The 16142-nt window shown below is 43.2% G+C and overlaps 2 protein-coding genes across 8 annotated transcripts in view; one reads left to right on the top strand and one right to left on the bottom strand.

Moving 5' to 3' along the window:
- Positions 1-7224, bottom strand: part of PIGF (phosphatidylinositol glycan anchor biosynthesis class F) — a 36722-nt gene extending 29498 nt beyond the window's left edge. For 2 of the 7 annotated variants that reach the window (XM_008254442.5, XM_051842949.3), the window contains exons 1-5: positions 7085-7222; positions 6221-6316; positions 5342-5586; positions 3128-3219; positions 1393-1509 (exon numbers count right to left, since the gene is read on the bottom strand). In XM_008254442.5, the coding sequence (XP_008252664.1) occupies positions 1393-1509; positions 3128-3219; positions 5342-5586; positions 6221-6236 (470 nt within the window). In that variant the 5' untranslated portion in view covers positions 6237-6316; positions 7085-7222. Of the gene's footprint in view, positions 1-1392; positions 1510-3127; positions 3220-5341; positions 5587-6220; positions 6317-6607; positions 6748-7084 lie in introns of those variants that run through there. The other 5 variants (XM_089327703.1, XM_008254443.4, XM_089327705.1 and 2 more) reach the window with 5 other exon arrangements.
- A 132-nt stretch (positions 7225-7356) lies between these two features.
- CRIPT (CXXC repeat containing interactor of PDZ3 domain) lies at positions 7357-15407 on the top strand. The gene is made up of 5 exons (XM_002709887.6): positions 7357-7442; positions 9131-9196; positions 9850-9904; positions 14063-14166; positions 14505-15407. The coding sequence occupies exons 1-5, from the start codon at positions 7427-7429 to the stop codon at positions 14567-14569; spliced, it is 306 nt and encodes a 101-aa protein (XP_002709933.1). The 5' UTR covers positions 7357-7426; the 3' UTR covers positions 14570-15407.
- The last annotated feature ends 735 nt before the right edge of the window (positions 15408-16142 follow it).

The following is a 16142-nucleotide window of genomic DNA, read 5'->3' as shown; positions in this document are numbered from 1 at the left end:
ATCACTCACCATTGGGTTTACACAATCTTAGTCTCATATTTTTTCACTCATTTCCTTCCTTACCCTTGAACATGCATACTACTCAGGTAAAGAAATCTTACTAAGACTTCAGAATCCACAAAGACCTCAGCATACATAGCATGGTGCAGAGTAAGTGCTCCAGAAGTTTCTGCTGATGGGGGATAAACAGAACAGAATTATGGACATCAGGGCTGGCATTAATGGTGCAATGGGTTAAGCCGCTGCCTGCATGCAAACAACTCATACCAGAGGGCTAGTTGGAGCCCCAGCAGGTCTGCTTCAGATCCAGCTCCCTACTAATGCCTTTGGGAAAGCAATGGAAGATGGCCTAAGAACTTGGGCCTCTGTGGAAGACCCGGATGGAGTTCTAGCTCCTGGCTTTGGCCTGGCCCAGCCCTGGCTGTTATGTCTGTTTGGTGAGCAAACCAGTGGATGGAAGATATCTCTCCCTTTGTGGCACTCTTCCGAATAAATAAAATAAATATTTATTTAAGAAAAACACAGACATCAAATAATTGTTTTTTTTCTAAGACTTATTTATTTGAAAGAGAGGAAGAGGTAGAGACAGAGAGAGAAATATCTTCCATCTGCTGATTTACCTACAAAGTGGCCTCACAAGTCAGGGCTGAATCAGGCTAAAGTCAGAAGCCACAGGCTTCCTCCAGGTCTTCCACATGGATGGCAGGAGCTCAGGCACTTGGGACATGGTCCACTGCTTTTCCCAGGCCATTAGCAGAGAGCTGGAGCTGGACTGGCACTCATAAGGGATGCCAGTGTTGCAGGCAGCAGCTTTACCCACTATGCCAACTCCATAATATGATTTTCTTAGAGATCAACCGTTTCTGGTTTTAACTTAACTATGCTGGAAAAATACATGCCTGCTAAGGAAATGAAATCCTATAAAACTAGCACTCTGTTTTCTTACCACAAAGAAAGGCTAAATAAGAAACTGTTGCTACACAAGACATTTTTAGATTATGGGCTCCATTTCTAGATTATAAAACATATGTAAGCAATTTTATTTGTGGCAATTTTATCACAGTGCCGAACTGTTGAAGAACAATGGTTTTCAAAGCTTTCTTTTGGTAGCAGAAATATTTGTTTCCAAACAAGAGGCTAAACAGAATTCTACCATACAGAAAAAGCAGAGCTGATCTTCACACAGTGGAGGAAGGACCTGTAGCTCTGCCTGCTTGGGTCCTCTTCAAACCATCTATTCGCTAACCCCGGTCCCTAGCTGCAGGGGCCCCCTCGCTGTACCTGAGAACCAACTGCTCTTGGGAAAATCAGCAAACTGCCACAAACAGAAAAACATTCCATTAGTTTTTTTTTAATTTCAAACATCACTAAAACATAAAATTAGAAACTTACCCATTTCTACTGAAAACTCTTAGCCATGCTTTGAGATTTGGTCCCAACAAACATAAACAAGGTACAGTAGTGAAGGTAGACAAAATAACTGCGAACAAAAATGTTTCCAACACCAACCTATGAAGAAAAAACTTCATTAATTTTTTACAAAGTGCTGAAGATGTACATTCATATACTTATGTAATCTTAGTTACATAAATAAAAATGTTTCTTTATATTCTACTTTGAAAGGGAAGGCGAGTTCTAACAAAGTGATGACTATAAATAATTTTCTAGCAAAATGAGAGCTTTGACAAGCAATCTAGAAATATATATGGATTTTAACAATTGATTTATAAGTGTTATAAACCCAAAGATTCGTACTGAGACTTCCACTGCAAGGAAGTCCATTTCTAGAAATTAATGTTCTCTTTATTAGAGTCTCTAGAACTTTCTCTACAACCAGTGGTTCAACTTTAATTTATTTGGAACCACTTGGAGAATTAGGTAAAGATTTGGGAGTCCCATCTCCAGAGTTTCTGATTGAGGCCTTAGAATGTGCATTTTGATCAAAGGCTGATGCTGCTGGTTTGAAGACCATACATTCTGAGAACCATCATTCCAGACACTCATTCTACTGTAAGATTAGACGGATACTACCAGCCCCATGACCAAGGTTTGTCCTTCCCTGTTTAGAAAATAACCTCTCAGGGGCCGGCGCCGCGGCTCACTAGGCTAATCCTCCACCTAGCGGCGCCGGCACACCGGGTTCTAGTCCCGGTCGGGGCGCCGGATTCTGTCCCGGTTGCCCCTCTTCCAGGCCAGCCCTCTGCTGTGGCCAGGGAGTGCAGTGGAGGATGGCCCAGGTGCTTGGGCCCTGCACCCCATGGGAGACCAGGAAAAGCACCTGGCTCCTGGCTCCTGCCATCGGATCAGCGCGGTGCGCCGGCCGCAGCGCGCCGGCCGCGGCGGCCATTGGAGGGTGAACCAACGGCAAAGGAAGACCTTTCTCTCTGTCTCTCTCTCTCACTATCCACTCTGCCTGTAAAAAAAAAAAAAAAAAAAAAAAAAAAAAAAAAAAAAAGAAAATAACCTCTCAGTTTGTGTCTACATACAACTATGTACAAGCACACGTAACTGTACTTGTACACATACGTCTTAATATATCTATCATCACTCATTTCACCATGATAGTTGATCCCTGGTAAACTGAAGTCCACCAATCCATAATAAACATTATGAGAAATATTTATGAATCTGGTTGTAACTGGTTTGAAATTGAACAGTTCTGAAAGAATTATTGGGCTAAACTTCACATTTAAATTATGAACACTGACTTATGAAGTATATAAATACAGAAATCTATTGACTTTCCTTTTAAAGCAAACTTTTTTCAGGAACATCAGAATCACATTAATCAAGAACTGAAATGTGAATCCTAACTAATTGACACATATCATTACAGTAAATTATCTACAGGCCATACATGTGTTGGTATGGTATCACATAGATTCTCTTCTACTTTCCCTCTTCCCAATACGTAACTGGGTAATAGAAGGCTAGGTAATAGAAGCATTTAATGAATTAAGTTATTCCATTGTTTTTAAAAGAATAAACAGAGCTAATAAAGGACAATGATGCTGTCCTTACTTGATTTGTTAAATACATCAGTTTTTCTCTAACTGCCAAAATGTCAGCATATTGTTTAATAAATTAGTGTTTTAAAATGTAAATTTGTTAGAAAATTCAAACTTACTCTATTAGCGGTGCTCCATATAGAACAAAAATTACATGAAAGGAGAAACAAGACATAAGAAAGTAGATACAGCATTTCAAAAACCTGGCTACCTGAAAGAGAGATGAATAATTTGAAAATTCAAGAGAATGCCTAAAGGATAAAAGTTCTTCAATTTTATCTACAAATACAACTTGTTCCCATGATGTATGAAACAGCTGAATGTTCTTTGGATTTAGATATCTTTGAGTCAGATCACACGTTCTGGGCTCAGTCAGGTATACAGTCCTTGATACAGACTGTTAAAAAAACTAAGAGGACAAGGCTATGTGCACACTCCCCTATATTCCACACAAGCAGCCAGCACTGAAGTCAAAAAGGATTTCTGTGTCTGTGGTATGTATTGAGCTGTACTATCAATATTTATGAAATACTTGCTGATAACAGAGTGCTAGGATACAGAAAACTCCACAAATACAGTCATTATGTGACGAGGCCTGAAATACCTGCAGAAAGTAGCTACCATTTTCCCCCATTTTAAAACAAGACTCTTGGGAAAATTACATCAAAAAAAAAAAAAAAATCTTCAAGTCATGTTCAAGTTATTCTGACTCACTGAGAAAAGATCTAACATCTACAAATAAGCACATGGGCCTACCACCTTAGAGCTCAGGAAACTAATTAGAAAACACACACTGAGTCTTCCTTATCATACAGCAGTAAAAGTTTTTTAAATTACCTAGCAGAGTTTACACAGAGTGTTAAATAATGTTAAATAAGGACTTTGTTAAGTAAGAGGCAAGTGTTACACTGCAATGACTATTCCAGAAAATCGGCCATGTTCAAACCTACAGTTACCATGGATGCCTATCATGAAATTACTAACAAATCCATTAAGTGTCTCTCAGAAATGCAAGAATAAATGAAAATAAACTGCCACGTTTTAGAAGATAAGGATTGGGTGGCACCGTGGCTCACTTAGTTAATCCTCTGCCTGCAGCGCCAGCATCCTATATAGGTGCCAGGTTCCAGTCCTGGTTCTCCTCTTCTAGTCCAGCTCTCTGCTGTGGCCAGGAAGGCAGTGGAGAATGGCCCAAGTGCCTGGGTCCCTGCACCCACATAGGAGACCAGGAGGAAGCACCTGGCTCCTGGCTTCAGACTGGCACAGCGCCCGCTGTAGCGGCCATTTGTGGGGTGAACCAGTGGAAGGAAGACCTTTCTCTCTGTCTCTCTCACTGTCTATAACTCTACCTGTCAAATAAATAAATAAATAAATAAAAAGATAAGGATTAAAGATAGCCTGCTACATGTATGTATCTTCAATAGTGGCATACAATGACTACAAGCTCACAATGCTAGGTTCCCCAATCAGTTATAAATCCACAGTTAATGCATGGCAAGGATCTATCAAACATTGTGGGCAGCCTTCCAGCATGTAATAGGTTACCGATTCGAAAAAAAAATCAGGATCTCTTTACTCACTGTAAATAACTCACAGAGAACTCAACTAATATATTCTTCCATTAAGAGAAACACCGGCTCCATGCCCAAACTAGTTAAGAAGAAGCAAGCAGGTGCAGGCAAGCAGAGGCAGGTGCTGTGGCGCAGCGGGTTAAAGCCACCACCTGCAATGCCAGCATTCCATATGGGCACTGATTCCAGTCCCAGCTGCTCCACTTCCAATCCAGCTCACTGCTAATGCACCTGGGAAAGAAGCAGGGGATGGGCCACGTGCTTGGGTCCCTGTCACCAACATGGGAGACCCAGTTGAAGCGCCTGGCTCCTGGCCCAGTCCTGGCCATTGCAGCCATTTGGAGAGTGAACTAGCAGATATAAGAGCTCTCTCTCTCTTTCTGTAACTCTAACTTTCAGATAAATAAATAAATCTTTTAAAAAATAAAATAAAAAGCTTTGGGGTAGTGCTGTCGTGCAGCATGTAAAGCTGCCACCTGTGACACCAGCATCCCATATAGGCGCTGGTTCGAGTCCCAGCTGCTCTACTTCTGGTCCCGCTCCCTGCTAATGGCCTGGGAAAAGCAACAGAGGATGATGCAAGCATCTGGGCCCCTGCCGCCCATGCGGGAGACCCAGGTGAAACTCCCGGCTTCAGCCTGGCCCAGCACTGGCTGTTGCCACCATCTAGGGGTGAAAGACCTTTCTCTCTGCCTCTCCTCTCTGGAACTGTGGCTTTCAAATACATAAAGAAATCTTCTAAAAAAAAAAAATAAACATTACCTTATGTGATGATGAACTTCTCTTGGAGGATACATTTGGTTTCACTACTAAATATAACACTAGATTGACAGCAGTTACAGAAACAGAGCAGATGCCCAACCACGTCAGGTGGGTCTCCAATATCGAGAAACTTTCCAAAAAGAATGATGGAACAAAGGTGCTCAGGATAACAGAAAGCACGCATAAAAGATGGGCATAAAATAGTCTCCTGATATCAGTATTTTTCATGGTGCTTCCTTGGGTGACTATATAATGAAAAACAAGAAAAGAAAAATTACATGTCATGACTTCTTCCCATTTTCAACATTTCAATCTCTAAAAATCAGCCATACAAAGTCAGTTTTCTGGGGGCACTGTATTGGTTCAAAACACAAGAAGATATATACATGTAACTGTACATGTAAGCTTAACATTTTAATTTTTTTAATACGGTACAAACATTTCAGAGACTAAAAGGGACCCTTTTACTCATTTCTTAAATACGTGTGGCTGGTTTCTGCCAAGAGCCACATACTAGGACCAGGTAAGCCACCCATTTTGAAATGAAAGGTGAAATCCACTGCATGAATTAAATGATCTGCCTCTGTTGGAAATGCAACCTCTGCTTTCTAGAAACCTCACAAATACACTTTGGCTCAAATGTTGGTGTCCCTCCTCATCTAACATCACGGTTCACATCTAGCAAATGCCAAGGACACACTGGAATATTCAAGTGGCAGCCTAGGCAACCAAAGAACTCAAAGAGCATTACCCTAAACTAAGGGATCCCTAGACTAGCATTTCCAAAATGACTAGGTCTGTTACAGGTGCTAGATTCCAATCAAGAATAAAACATGAATGGAGGCAGAAAAAATTTTACTGTCTCATGTATTTAGTTACCTGAGAGCTTATGCATTGTATTGGCAGTGTGGAGTACAGACTTTATTAAATAGTCAACGTGTTACACTGTGAATATTCCACCAAACAGAAACAGCCCTAAAAAATACATAAATGCATATGTGGGTGGGGAGAGGATGGAGCTCACTGGCGAATAGCTCTTATTTGATTCCCGCGGTCATTTATCAAAGGCAAGTAGTTTACTGATTAAACAAGAAAAACAAGTCAGGAGACTTGTTCCAAGCTCCCCAGCGCTACAGACATAAAGGGACACACGAGGGATCCGGTAGAGAACGGGCGACAAGCAGGGACAAAGTTTCTCAGACTCTCAGCTGCCTGCGGGTCGGGTAGGGGGAACAGAAATCCATTCTCTCAACAGATCCCCCTTACTTTCTCTGGGCCACCCTCGGAATCCCAGCAGCAGAAGCCACACTCCAGCGCCTGCTCAAAGAACGAAGGAACCCGGGCAGGTGAAGCGCCTGCCCTTCTCGGCGGGCCCACGAGGACACCTGCCGGGCGCGCCTTCGCGGGGCCACCGCCACGGCGCCGGCGATCTCGGCCCGCCCACGCCGGCCAGCAGGGCGCCGGCGAGCCCTCCCGGGGCAGCCGCCGCCCGGGTCGCGGACTTCATCCGCAGCCCCACCCCACACCGGGTCACTGGGGCTCGGCCCGTCAGCCGGCGAAAGCTGAGGGACGCGGGCAGGAACGCGCCTGAGAAAGAGGAGCGGTCCAGCAGGGGAGCCCCTGGGTCACGCGGAAGGAGGCCCTCCGAGGGCCGGCGGGGGCGCGCAAGCTCGCGACCACTCGGGCAGTTGGCGGAGGCGCCTTCCACACCTCCCAGAGGAGAACGCAGCCAACGGGGCTTACCTAACTCTCCCGCCCGCGAAGGGAAAGGGAACTACTGCCTCCCACCATCAAGGCACAACGGGCTGCCCCAGCCCACGCGCAGGCGCAAGCGCGCGGGGCGGAGACCCACGGTCGCACAGCCAATCGCAGAAGGGGATGGGCGGACAAACGAGGCAGCCCCGCCTACCCGCTGGCGTTCATGCCTCCCGCGGCTTTCCAGGCGTAGGATTGGCGGGAGCGGAGGATTAGGGGCCGGAAGTAGATTGACGTAGCCCGGAAGGAAAATTCTTCCCAGGCTGTAGTGTTGATGTTTTCAAGCTGCGGCTGATTCTGGGGCGAGGAGGGCGAATCGTCGGCGGAAAGATGGTGTGCGAAAAATGTGAGTTAAGGGGCCGCTTGTGTGGGGAGAGGAGGCTGGGAGAACTTACTCGGACTCTCCTGGGAACTTGGTTTTTCCTTTTCCCACAGGTCTCTAAGTCTAGCCTGTGTTCTCCCACCCTTGCCCTGTGACCCTTCCTGCCCCTCATCGACTGTGTAATCCCGTATATTTTGTCATCAGAATGGCCTTAGTTCTGCACCTTTTTGCCCATTGCCGTCGCCGCCTTCTGGCTCTCGCCTCATCAGTTACGGCTTCTCGACCGCCTCCGTCAGGCTTAAAATGGACCTTAAAAGTCATTTCTGTAGCGTGTGGAGTTGCGAGATCTAGCAATTCCAGACCTCCAATTGAATTTTAATTTAAGATAAACAACGAATACTTTTTTTTAGTGCTGTAAGTATGCCCCATTCGGTTATTTAGGACGTGCCTTACTAAATTGGCTTCGTTGCTTATTCTGAATGCATCCCATCCTATGAAAGAAACAGTATCTGGGTGGGGGAGGCTGGAGACCCCCACGACCTACGAAGAAGTCTCTGCAAGGAGGCATTGCTGGCTTGAGGAAAGTATTTTCCTCTGTGGTTGCCACCCAGTGTTTTTAATTCAAACTCTTAAGATTTGTAGAAAATACACCCTGTGGACCTACCAAGCTGTTTATGTGTTTAAAAGCAGCTGTCAAGTTCCCAAATCCTCTCCCTCTGGCTCTTCTGTGACAAGAGTTCCACTCCTCTTAATCCTGATTATGGTCTAATGAACATGACCTGTGGGCATCCCCGTGGTAGATGGATACAGTCTGGACACACAGACCCATGGCAAAGCTGCGTGGTGTTCCCAGATTTCCCATCTGAAAATGAGAACGCAACATAAGCCTTGGGTTTTTTTGAGAATTACATGAAATGACATAGGTAATGCCTGGTACAAAGGTCCCTAGTGTGTCCTCTGTCATAACTCACTACTGCGTGACACAGAATTAAACTCTGCTCCATATGTGGGCCAGAGTGCAACTAATGCCTCCCTCCTTCTGGATACTACACCACATACCATTGTTGCCTTACATTAAGCTTTAAGAAAATAACCATTAAGACGTAATTCACATGCCATGCAATTCATGCACTTTAAGTGTACAATTCACTGGTTTTCAGTATATTCAGAGTTGTGCAGTGTGATCATAGGCTGACCTGTCCATCCCTTCAGAAAGTGCATGATCTTACTTGACACTGACTGTCTGTAACTCTGCTTCATCTTGTACTTGCAGTGGTTTTTGGACTTGTGTGTGTATTTGAGTAAGTTTGAATTAAATATCTTTATATTATGTGCTGGCCCAAATGTCTCATCTCTTAGGTGTGGTTCTTAAATCTCTAACTTTGGCCTCCCATGTAATTTGTGTTAGTCTGTCACTTGGGATGCTTGTATCCCAGATTAGAGTGTCTGGGTTTTGCATCCTTGGATGTGAGTCCCAGTTCCACTCCCAACCAGTGAATGGGAAACCACCTGCCTCCCCAACCTGCATTTCAAACAAATAAAATAAAATTTTTTTAAAAAAAATCTTGAATCTCAGTTCACTAGCCTCTACCCCAGCATTAACAGGCTCCCACTGTAATATGACTGTTGATGGCATTGGGAGCCTTGGCACCATGTGGTGTATTTATTAACTAGCAAGTTATAATGCCCCTTTTACTATTTTATCACAACAGGTGAAAAGAAACTTGGCACTGTTATCACTCCGGATACATGGAAGGATGGTGCAAGAAATACCACAGGTATTTTTTTTCTTTTGGAAAACAGAAATTGAATTAAATACCACCTGTGAATAATATATTTTTACATTTATTTGTAAAGTGAGATGTTGTATTCTCAGAGTATCTTGTCTATAAAGAATATACGGGGTCCCCCAGTGATTTAATGCCTTCTCTCTAGTTCTCCCAGTTACATGCACAGGTTCCTAACATAGTAAGCAGGAGATAGCAAACCTACTAAATATTTTCAAGTGATGAGTGTGTCATAGTGTAGAGTCCGAATTTAATTTCTCCTCTCCTCACCTAGTTTTTATCTTCTTTATAAAAAAAAAATTACTTAAGCTGTTTTCACCAGGAAGGAAACGAAAGTTGAACTGGACTCAGAGTCTGTGACACCAAAGTAGTAACTTCTAGATTTTATAGTGGATGGAGTAAATGTAGACTCACCCCTAAAGTACTGCTTGCTGTCTGAGTAAGAAAACTGCATCTCACATAAACGTCATTGTTTCCCTAATATTTTCTAAGTAGCATCTCAAAAACTTAGCTATTTCACGAGAATTTAAAAATTTTGATATAGGCTATTCTAATGGTGGGAGGTCAAAGGATGAACTTCTAACTGAATTAGTAGGTGTGATGTTAAGTATGTAGAAATAACTTACTGAAATATTTTGATACAGAAAGTGGTGGAAGAAAGCTGAATGAAAATAAAGCTTTGACTTCAAAAAAAGCAAGGTGGGTAAGAGCCTCTGTGGAGCCGTCGTGTAAGTTCCCACTCCTGAGACTAAGCATGCGGGAGTGAATTTACTGTTCATCATTGCATTGTGCTCAAAGCATGAGAGGTCCTGGCAGAGGGAGCCAGGGATCTGGTGTAACCTGCTGGTTAGCACTGTTCCTTCTCACTGTGTCAGCCTCTGGAGATACCAGTGCCACGGTCTCTATAATTGGACCAGAAGACATGAACTAGCAGATGGGGGATCTGGGTCTCAATCTTTCCCTCTCTGCCCCCACCCCCACTTGTCTCTTTGTCTCTTGAGAAGATAAAATGAAAAATCCAGAGACCCCGCCAAAGCCAGCCCATTTCCTTGCTCCCTTCCCCTTCATGGCAGTGTTTTCAGAAGGCTTGTCCAGACACCGTCCATGTCCTTGAGCCTCATTCTTTCCTTCAGCCACTCCAGTCATTCCTTCATCCCCATCACTCACCTGAAACTCTCTTATCAAGGTGGTGAGTTACCTTTCAGATGGATGGCTGCTCTTCTGTTCTTACCTAACCTCTAGTAACTCTGTTTGGCACCCCTTATCCCCTTGGCCTCTGGGGCTCCTCACTGGCTGTTGCTTTTCATTCAGGTACCTTAGAACTTAACCCTAGACTTCCTTTTTCTTATAAATTTATAAAGTCTCCAAAAGTGACTTTAGTGTATTGGATATAAATCCAGGCTGTATATTCATGACTCCCAAATGTATCTCTAGTTCTGACTGCTCCTCTGAGCTCTAGGTGTATATCTGATGGTCGCTTGAGTTATCCAATTTGATGTCTAACAGGTAACTTCCTTCCGTCTTCGGATAGTAGGTGGCGCTACTGTCCAGTCCAGGTATTCAAGCCTGGAAGCCAGCATTCCTCACCGATTGCTCCCTTTCCCCCACTTCCCATACCTAACTCTAAGTTCTTTGAAGCTACCTCCAAAATATAACCTGAATCTACCTACTTCTATCCGTCTCACTACTATTATGCTGTTCCAAACCAGTTATTTCTTTAAAAAAAAAAAGATTTATTTATTTTGAAAGAGTTACAGAAAGAGGGAATGACAGAAAGATCTTTTATCCACTGGTTCGCTTCCCAGATGACCACAATGGCCAGCACTGGGCCAGGCTGAAGCCAGGAACCAGGGGCTTCATCCATGTCTCCCATGTGGGTGGCAGGTGCCCAAACACTTGAGCCATCCTCTGCTGCTTTCGCAGGCCATAGCAGAGAGCTGGATGGGAAGTGGAGCAGCCGGGACACAAATCAGTGTCTATAGAGGATGCTGGCGTCACAAGCAGGGGCTTTACCTCCTATGCCACAAAGCCAGCGCCCCCCAGATCAGTTATTTTTTACTTAGATACTGTAACAGCATTTCTGTCTCCCTGGCTGTCTGGTTTCCTACACCTCACAGTCTCCAGAGTAGTCCTGTAAAAAGGCCATGTAATTCCTTGGCTTAAAACCCTCTTGTGTGTGTGTGTGTTTTTTCACCCCACTTGGAACAAAGTCTAAACACACTTTCGTGTGCTACCAGGTTCTCCATGCTAAGAGCTGTGACGCCTCCTACTGCTCTGATTCCCTGTTGACCACACTGGCCCTCATTCTTCATTTACTGTCATCCCTCTGAAGAGGTCTGTGCACTCCTTCCTAGAGCTCATCCCTCAGAGCTTACTCATCTGGCTCCTTGCTGCACTGGTCTCAGCTGAAATGTCAGCTCCTCAGAGACGGCTCCCTCGCCAGCATCTGAACCAGTTCCTCTCTCCCTCCCCTCCTCTCTGGAACACCTAGCACTGTCGGAATAGCTTGTTCTATTAAATTGACAAGTTCCTTACTTCCTGCTTCTAGAATGTCGGCTCCATGAGAGCAGGGATGCTGTGTTTCATGGTCATCTCTGGTATTTAGAGTGGTAACTGGCACATAATAGGTACTCAGTATACATCTGCTGCATGAACAGTGTTTGTTTTGTGACATCATCCTGAAGATTCAAAATAACAAAAACAAGGCTTTTACTACATATAGTGCCTAGCACATAGTAGGTGCTTATTAAGTAATGTTTATAGACCAGCAGAGCAGATTGAATCTTCAATGCAGTGTCACAGTGTATATTCTTGACTGACTTTAATCATGCTATCTATGATCATTCAGTTTTTTGTTGTTATTTGAACAGATTGTAGGTTTTATACATCCTCAGGTCCTTTTGCTCTCAAACATGCTCAGATATCATTAGAAAGTTGCTGTGATTTTGGGGTACTCTAAGCATCTTGTTTTGGGAAGCATACCACTATATTGCATTGAACCCATGATATTTATAAGGTGCATTGTTACTTTAAGAAAAAAGAAAAGGCTTTGTCAATTAATTGTAATATTTCAAAGATTAATATATTCATTTTAGTATGGTAAAGTATGCTTTTAAGAAAAGGTAGTTTCCAAACATATAGGTCCAAACAAATTGAGTTTATTGGAAGGAAGAATTGTATCTCTCATGGGAGTAAAGTGATTTTCTTTTGGGCTTGGGAAAATTACCCTTTGCAGATGGGCCACTGTACAATACAAGGGAAAATGCCGGGTGTAGGACAATGCTGGTGTTCAGTGTATGAGGGCTTTACAGAAACATCATTTTGTAGTTAGGGAAGAAGTTTTAAATCAGCGTATTGTTACCAATTTCAGGGAGAATATTTCTTTCAAAGTTATTTTGCACTCCAGTCACTGTAAGATGACATTTTTATGTAGTAGAATCTTGTTTACCCAAAGGGATTGCGACAGTTAAATAGTTTATAAGCAGGCAATCCTTTAAAGAGGATATACCTTATTTTATTTTATTTTATTTTATTTTTATTTTTATTTTTTTGACAGGCAGAGTGGACAGTGAGAGAGAGAGACAGAGAGAAAGGTCTTCCTTTGCCGTTGGTTCACCCTCCAATGGCCGCCACGGCCGGTGCGCTGCGGCCGGCGCACCGTGCTGATCTGATGGCAGGAGCCAGGAACCAGGTGCTTTTCCTGGTCTCCCATGGGGTGCAGGGCCCAAGCACCTGGGCCATCCTCCACTGCACTCCCTGGCCACAGCAGAGAGCTGGCCTGGAAGAGGGGCAACCGGGACAGAATCTGGCGCCCCGACCGGGACTAGAACCCGGTGTGCCGGCGCCGCTAGGTGGAGGATTAGCCTAGTGAGCCACGGCGCCGGCCTCTTATTTTATTTTAAATCAAGGCACATACTTTGATATATTTATGCATTGATCATTAATATATTTAGGCATTGATCATTAATATTGAGAGAAGGCCTTTTCAGTATGAGTCTGCTGACAAGAGTTCTATATCATTTTCCTTCACAAATCATAACAAGTATTTATATTTTAATTATGTTTTATTTATTTATTTGAAAGGCACAGATACAGACAGAGAAGGAGAGAGAGAGAGAGATCTTCCATCCACTAACTCACTCCCCAAATGGTCATAGTGGCTGGGGCTGGGCCATGCTGAAGTCAGGAGCCAAGAGTTTCCTCCAGGTTTCCCACATGGGTACAGAGCCCAAGTACTTGGGCCGTCTTCCACTGCTTTTCCAGGTGCATTAGCAGGGAGCTGGATTGGAAGTGGAGCAGTTAGGTCTCAAACTGCAGCCCATATGGGATGCCAGCACTGCAAGCAGCAGTTTAACCCTGTAGGCCACAGTGCTGGCCCCTATTTTAGTTATCTTTAAAGAGGAGAAAAAACATACTTACAAAGTATAGAATCCTTGCACTTACAATTGTGCCCCAGTTTTGAACACTTGTCTCACACATTCCTAATTCAGTAGTAGTTGGAGTGAGTCACACTTAGCTGGTCATCCTAAAGCAGTCACGTGGTTTTATGGAATCAGAGACTTTCATCCGTGTCTGTAATATGTGTATCACACAAATAAGATGACATGCAGAACTGGTATGAACAGGATCGGGCATAAATACAGTTGTTTCTTCGTAAGCATACAACTTCCATGGAGCGGGGCGGGGGTGGGAAGTACGTATTACACAGTAGCTGGCCAGAAGGCGGCTATGCCCTTCAGTTGTAGAGTTTGACAGACAGCCTGGCAAACATGGATTAATCCCAAGTGTTGCCAGAGTGTGGTGATTTATGAGTGTTTCTGTTGTTTACATTTTGCTCTCTTTTAAAAAAAACTCTAGGTTTGATCCTTATGGAAAGAATAAATTCTCCACTTGCAGAATTTGTAAAAGTTCTGTGCACCAACCAGGTTCTCATTACTGCCAGGGCTGTGCCTACAAAAAGGGTAAGTTTCTTTTAACACCATTTTTCTATTCATACCAGAAGTATTTCATTTACTGCTGATTTGGGTAACAGGAAAGGGGTAGACCGACAATGGACAGTGTATTTTGATGCAAAAAAAACCTTGAAATGCATGCATACTTTCCATAAGCTTTTTAAAGTACCCTTGTATTAGTCAAATATTCTTCTTTTGTCAGGCAAAATAGAACTTAAAACATGTTTACAGGTAAAAGTATGTGTTTTCTCTCGGATGCTGTTAAATAGTGTTTTAAGCTTCAAGATTTACTTAAATAGACCAAAAAGTTGGTACTATGATTTGTTTATTTATATGTTTTGTTTCAGGCATCTGTGCCATGTGTGGAAAAAAGGTTTTGGATACCAAAAACTACAAGCAAACGTCTGTCTAGCTATATTGATGAGGTTTCTGGTTTTCTCTGTAATTTTGCTTTCTCATTTGAATTTTCAAGGGATGACATAGATGTTCAACTTATAAAATAACATGTTTTAAGAGAAGTAATTTACTTTACACTGAGAATGTTGATTGATATTCAGTCTTTAACTCTCAAAAAGTTCTGAACAGCAGCCTAAGTGCTTATTTCCCTCAGGAACATTGTTTTGAACTAGAATCAGTGGCAAAGTTAATGTTAACAGACCTCCCGGTTCTGTGTGCACTGTTTATTTAATATTATTCATGTAATTCTTATCCCTTCCCTCTATTCATAGATGTTGCAAAACTGGATCTGGAGCTTAATTCTTCACTCTGAACTTGACATCTAGACTTTTATCTCTTTCCTCATTCCCTTATTGTATAGTTCTTGAAGTCAGCAGCCATTTAATTAATTGCAGTTTCATAGAATATTTAAATGCTTGAGGCCATTTATTTCTGCGTGCTTCCTTAGTAATTTAGTTCTGAACCACATCAGACAAGTTGGATGTGGGGCTTTTTCAAAAATTTGTTCTTAAAGCCAGAGTTCCAGCACCTTCTGTACATGAACAAGAAAAGAAGGAACACCCGTATGTCCCTCTGAATATGCACATACTAGATTTCAGAAAAACACTGAAGACCTTGAACTCAAGTTGTCATGAGAGCCAGGAGAGGAGAGCAGTGTTCGTCCATGTTGACATGTGATGAAAATGAATCCCCACTCCTAGGGAAAGTTCTTTGAAGCAAAAACAAACTTATTTTTTTTATATCTATATATCTCCCTTCCCCCTTCCCCAAAGAAATAAATAGAACAAAGCAAACATCTTGACTGTGTGTGTGTGTGCTGCCTTCAGAGATGTAGCATGTCTGCTTCTCAGACCTACAGCCTATTATAGCTCTCCCTATTTCCTACTGCAATATGTATAAATACCTACCACTATGAAATTCAGAATACCATAGATGAGGTGTTAATATACCTAGTGTAGCTACTGTTTTGTCTTAAAATTGCTATGAAAATATTTAAAATTTTAACTTTTTTTTTTTTTTTTTTTTTTTTTGACAGGCAGAGTGGACAGTGAGAGAGAGAGACAGAGAGAAAGGTCTTCCTTTGCCATTGGTTCACCCTCCAATGGCCGCCACGGCCAGTGCACTGCGGCCAGCGCACCGCGCTGATCCGATGGCAGGAGCCAGGTACTTATGCTGGTCTCCCATGGGTGCAGGGCCCAAGCACTTGGGCCATCCTCCACTGCACTCCCTGGCCACAGCAGAGAGCTGGCCTGGAAGAGGGGCAACCAGGACAGAATCCGGCGCCCCGACCGGGACTAGAACCCAGTGTGCCGGCGCCGCAAGGTGGAGGATTAGCCTAGTGAGCCGCGGCGCCAGCCAAAATTTTAACTTTATCTACAAGTTTTTTCAAATAGTGACTTTTAAAAGTTATTTATTACATTTCTTTTTCATTTTTAAAAAAATTATTTGACAGAAACAGATGGCTGGTTCACTCCTCAAATGCCCACAACAGCCAGAGCAGTTGGGGCCTAAGCCCAGGAACTAGGAAC

The sequence above is a fragment of the Oryctolagus cuniculus genome, chromosome 2, assembly GCF_051225735.1.
Source record: "Oryctolagus cuniculus isolate XC-2025 breed Fujian yellow rabbit chromosome 2, ASM5122573v1, whole genome shotgun sequence".
In the NCBI taxonomy this organism is placed as follows: Eukaryota; Metazoa; Chordata; class Mammalia; order Lagomorpha; family Leporidae; genus Oryctolagus; species Oryctolagus cuniculus.
Note: the sequence above shows the minus strand (reverse complement) of the source record. Positions and strands in the feature narration are given on the sequence as shown.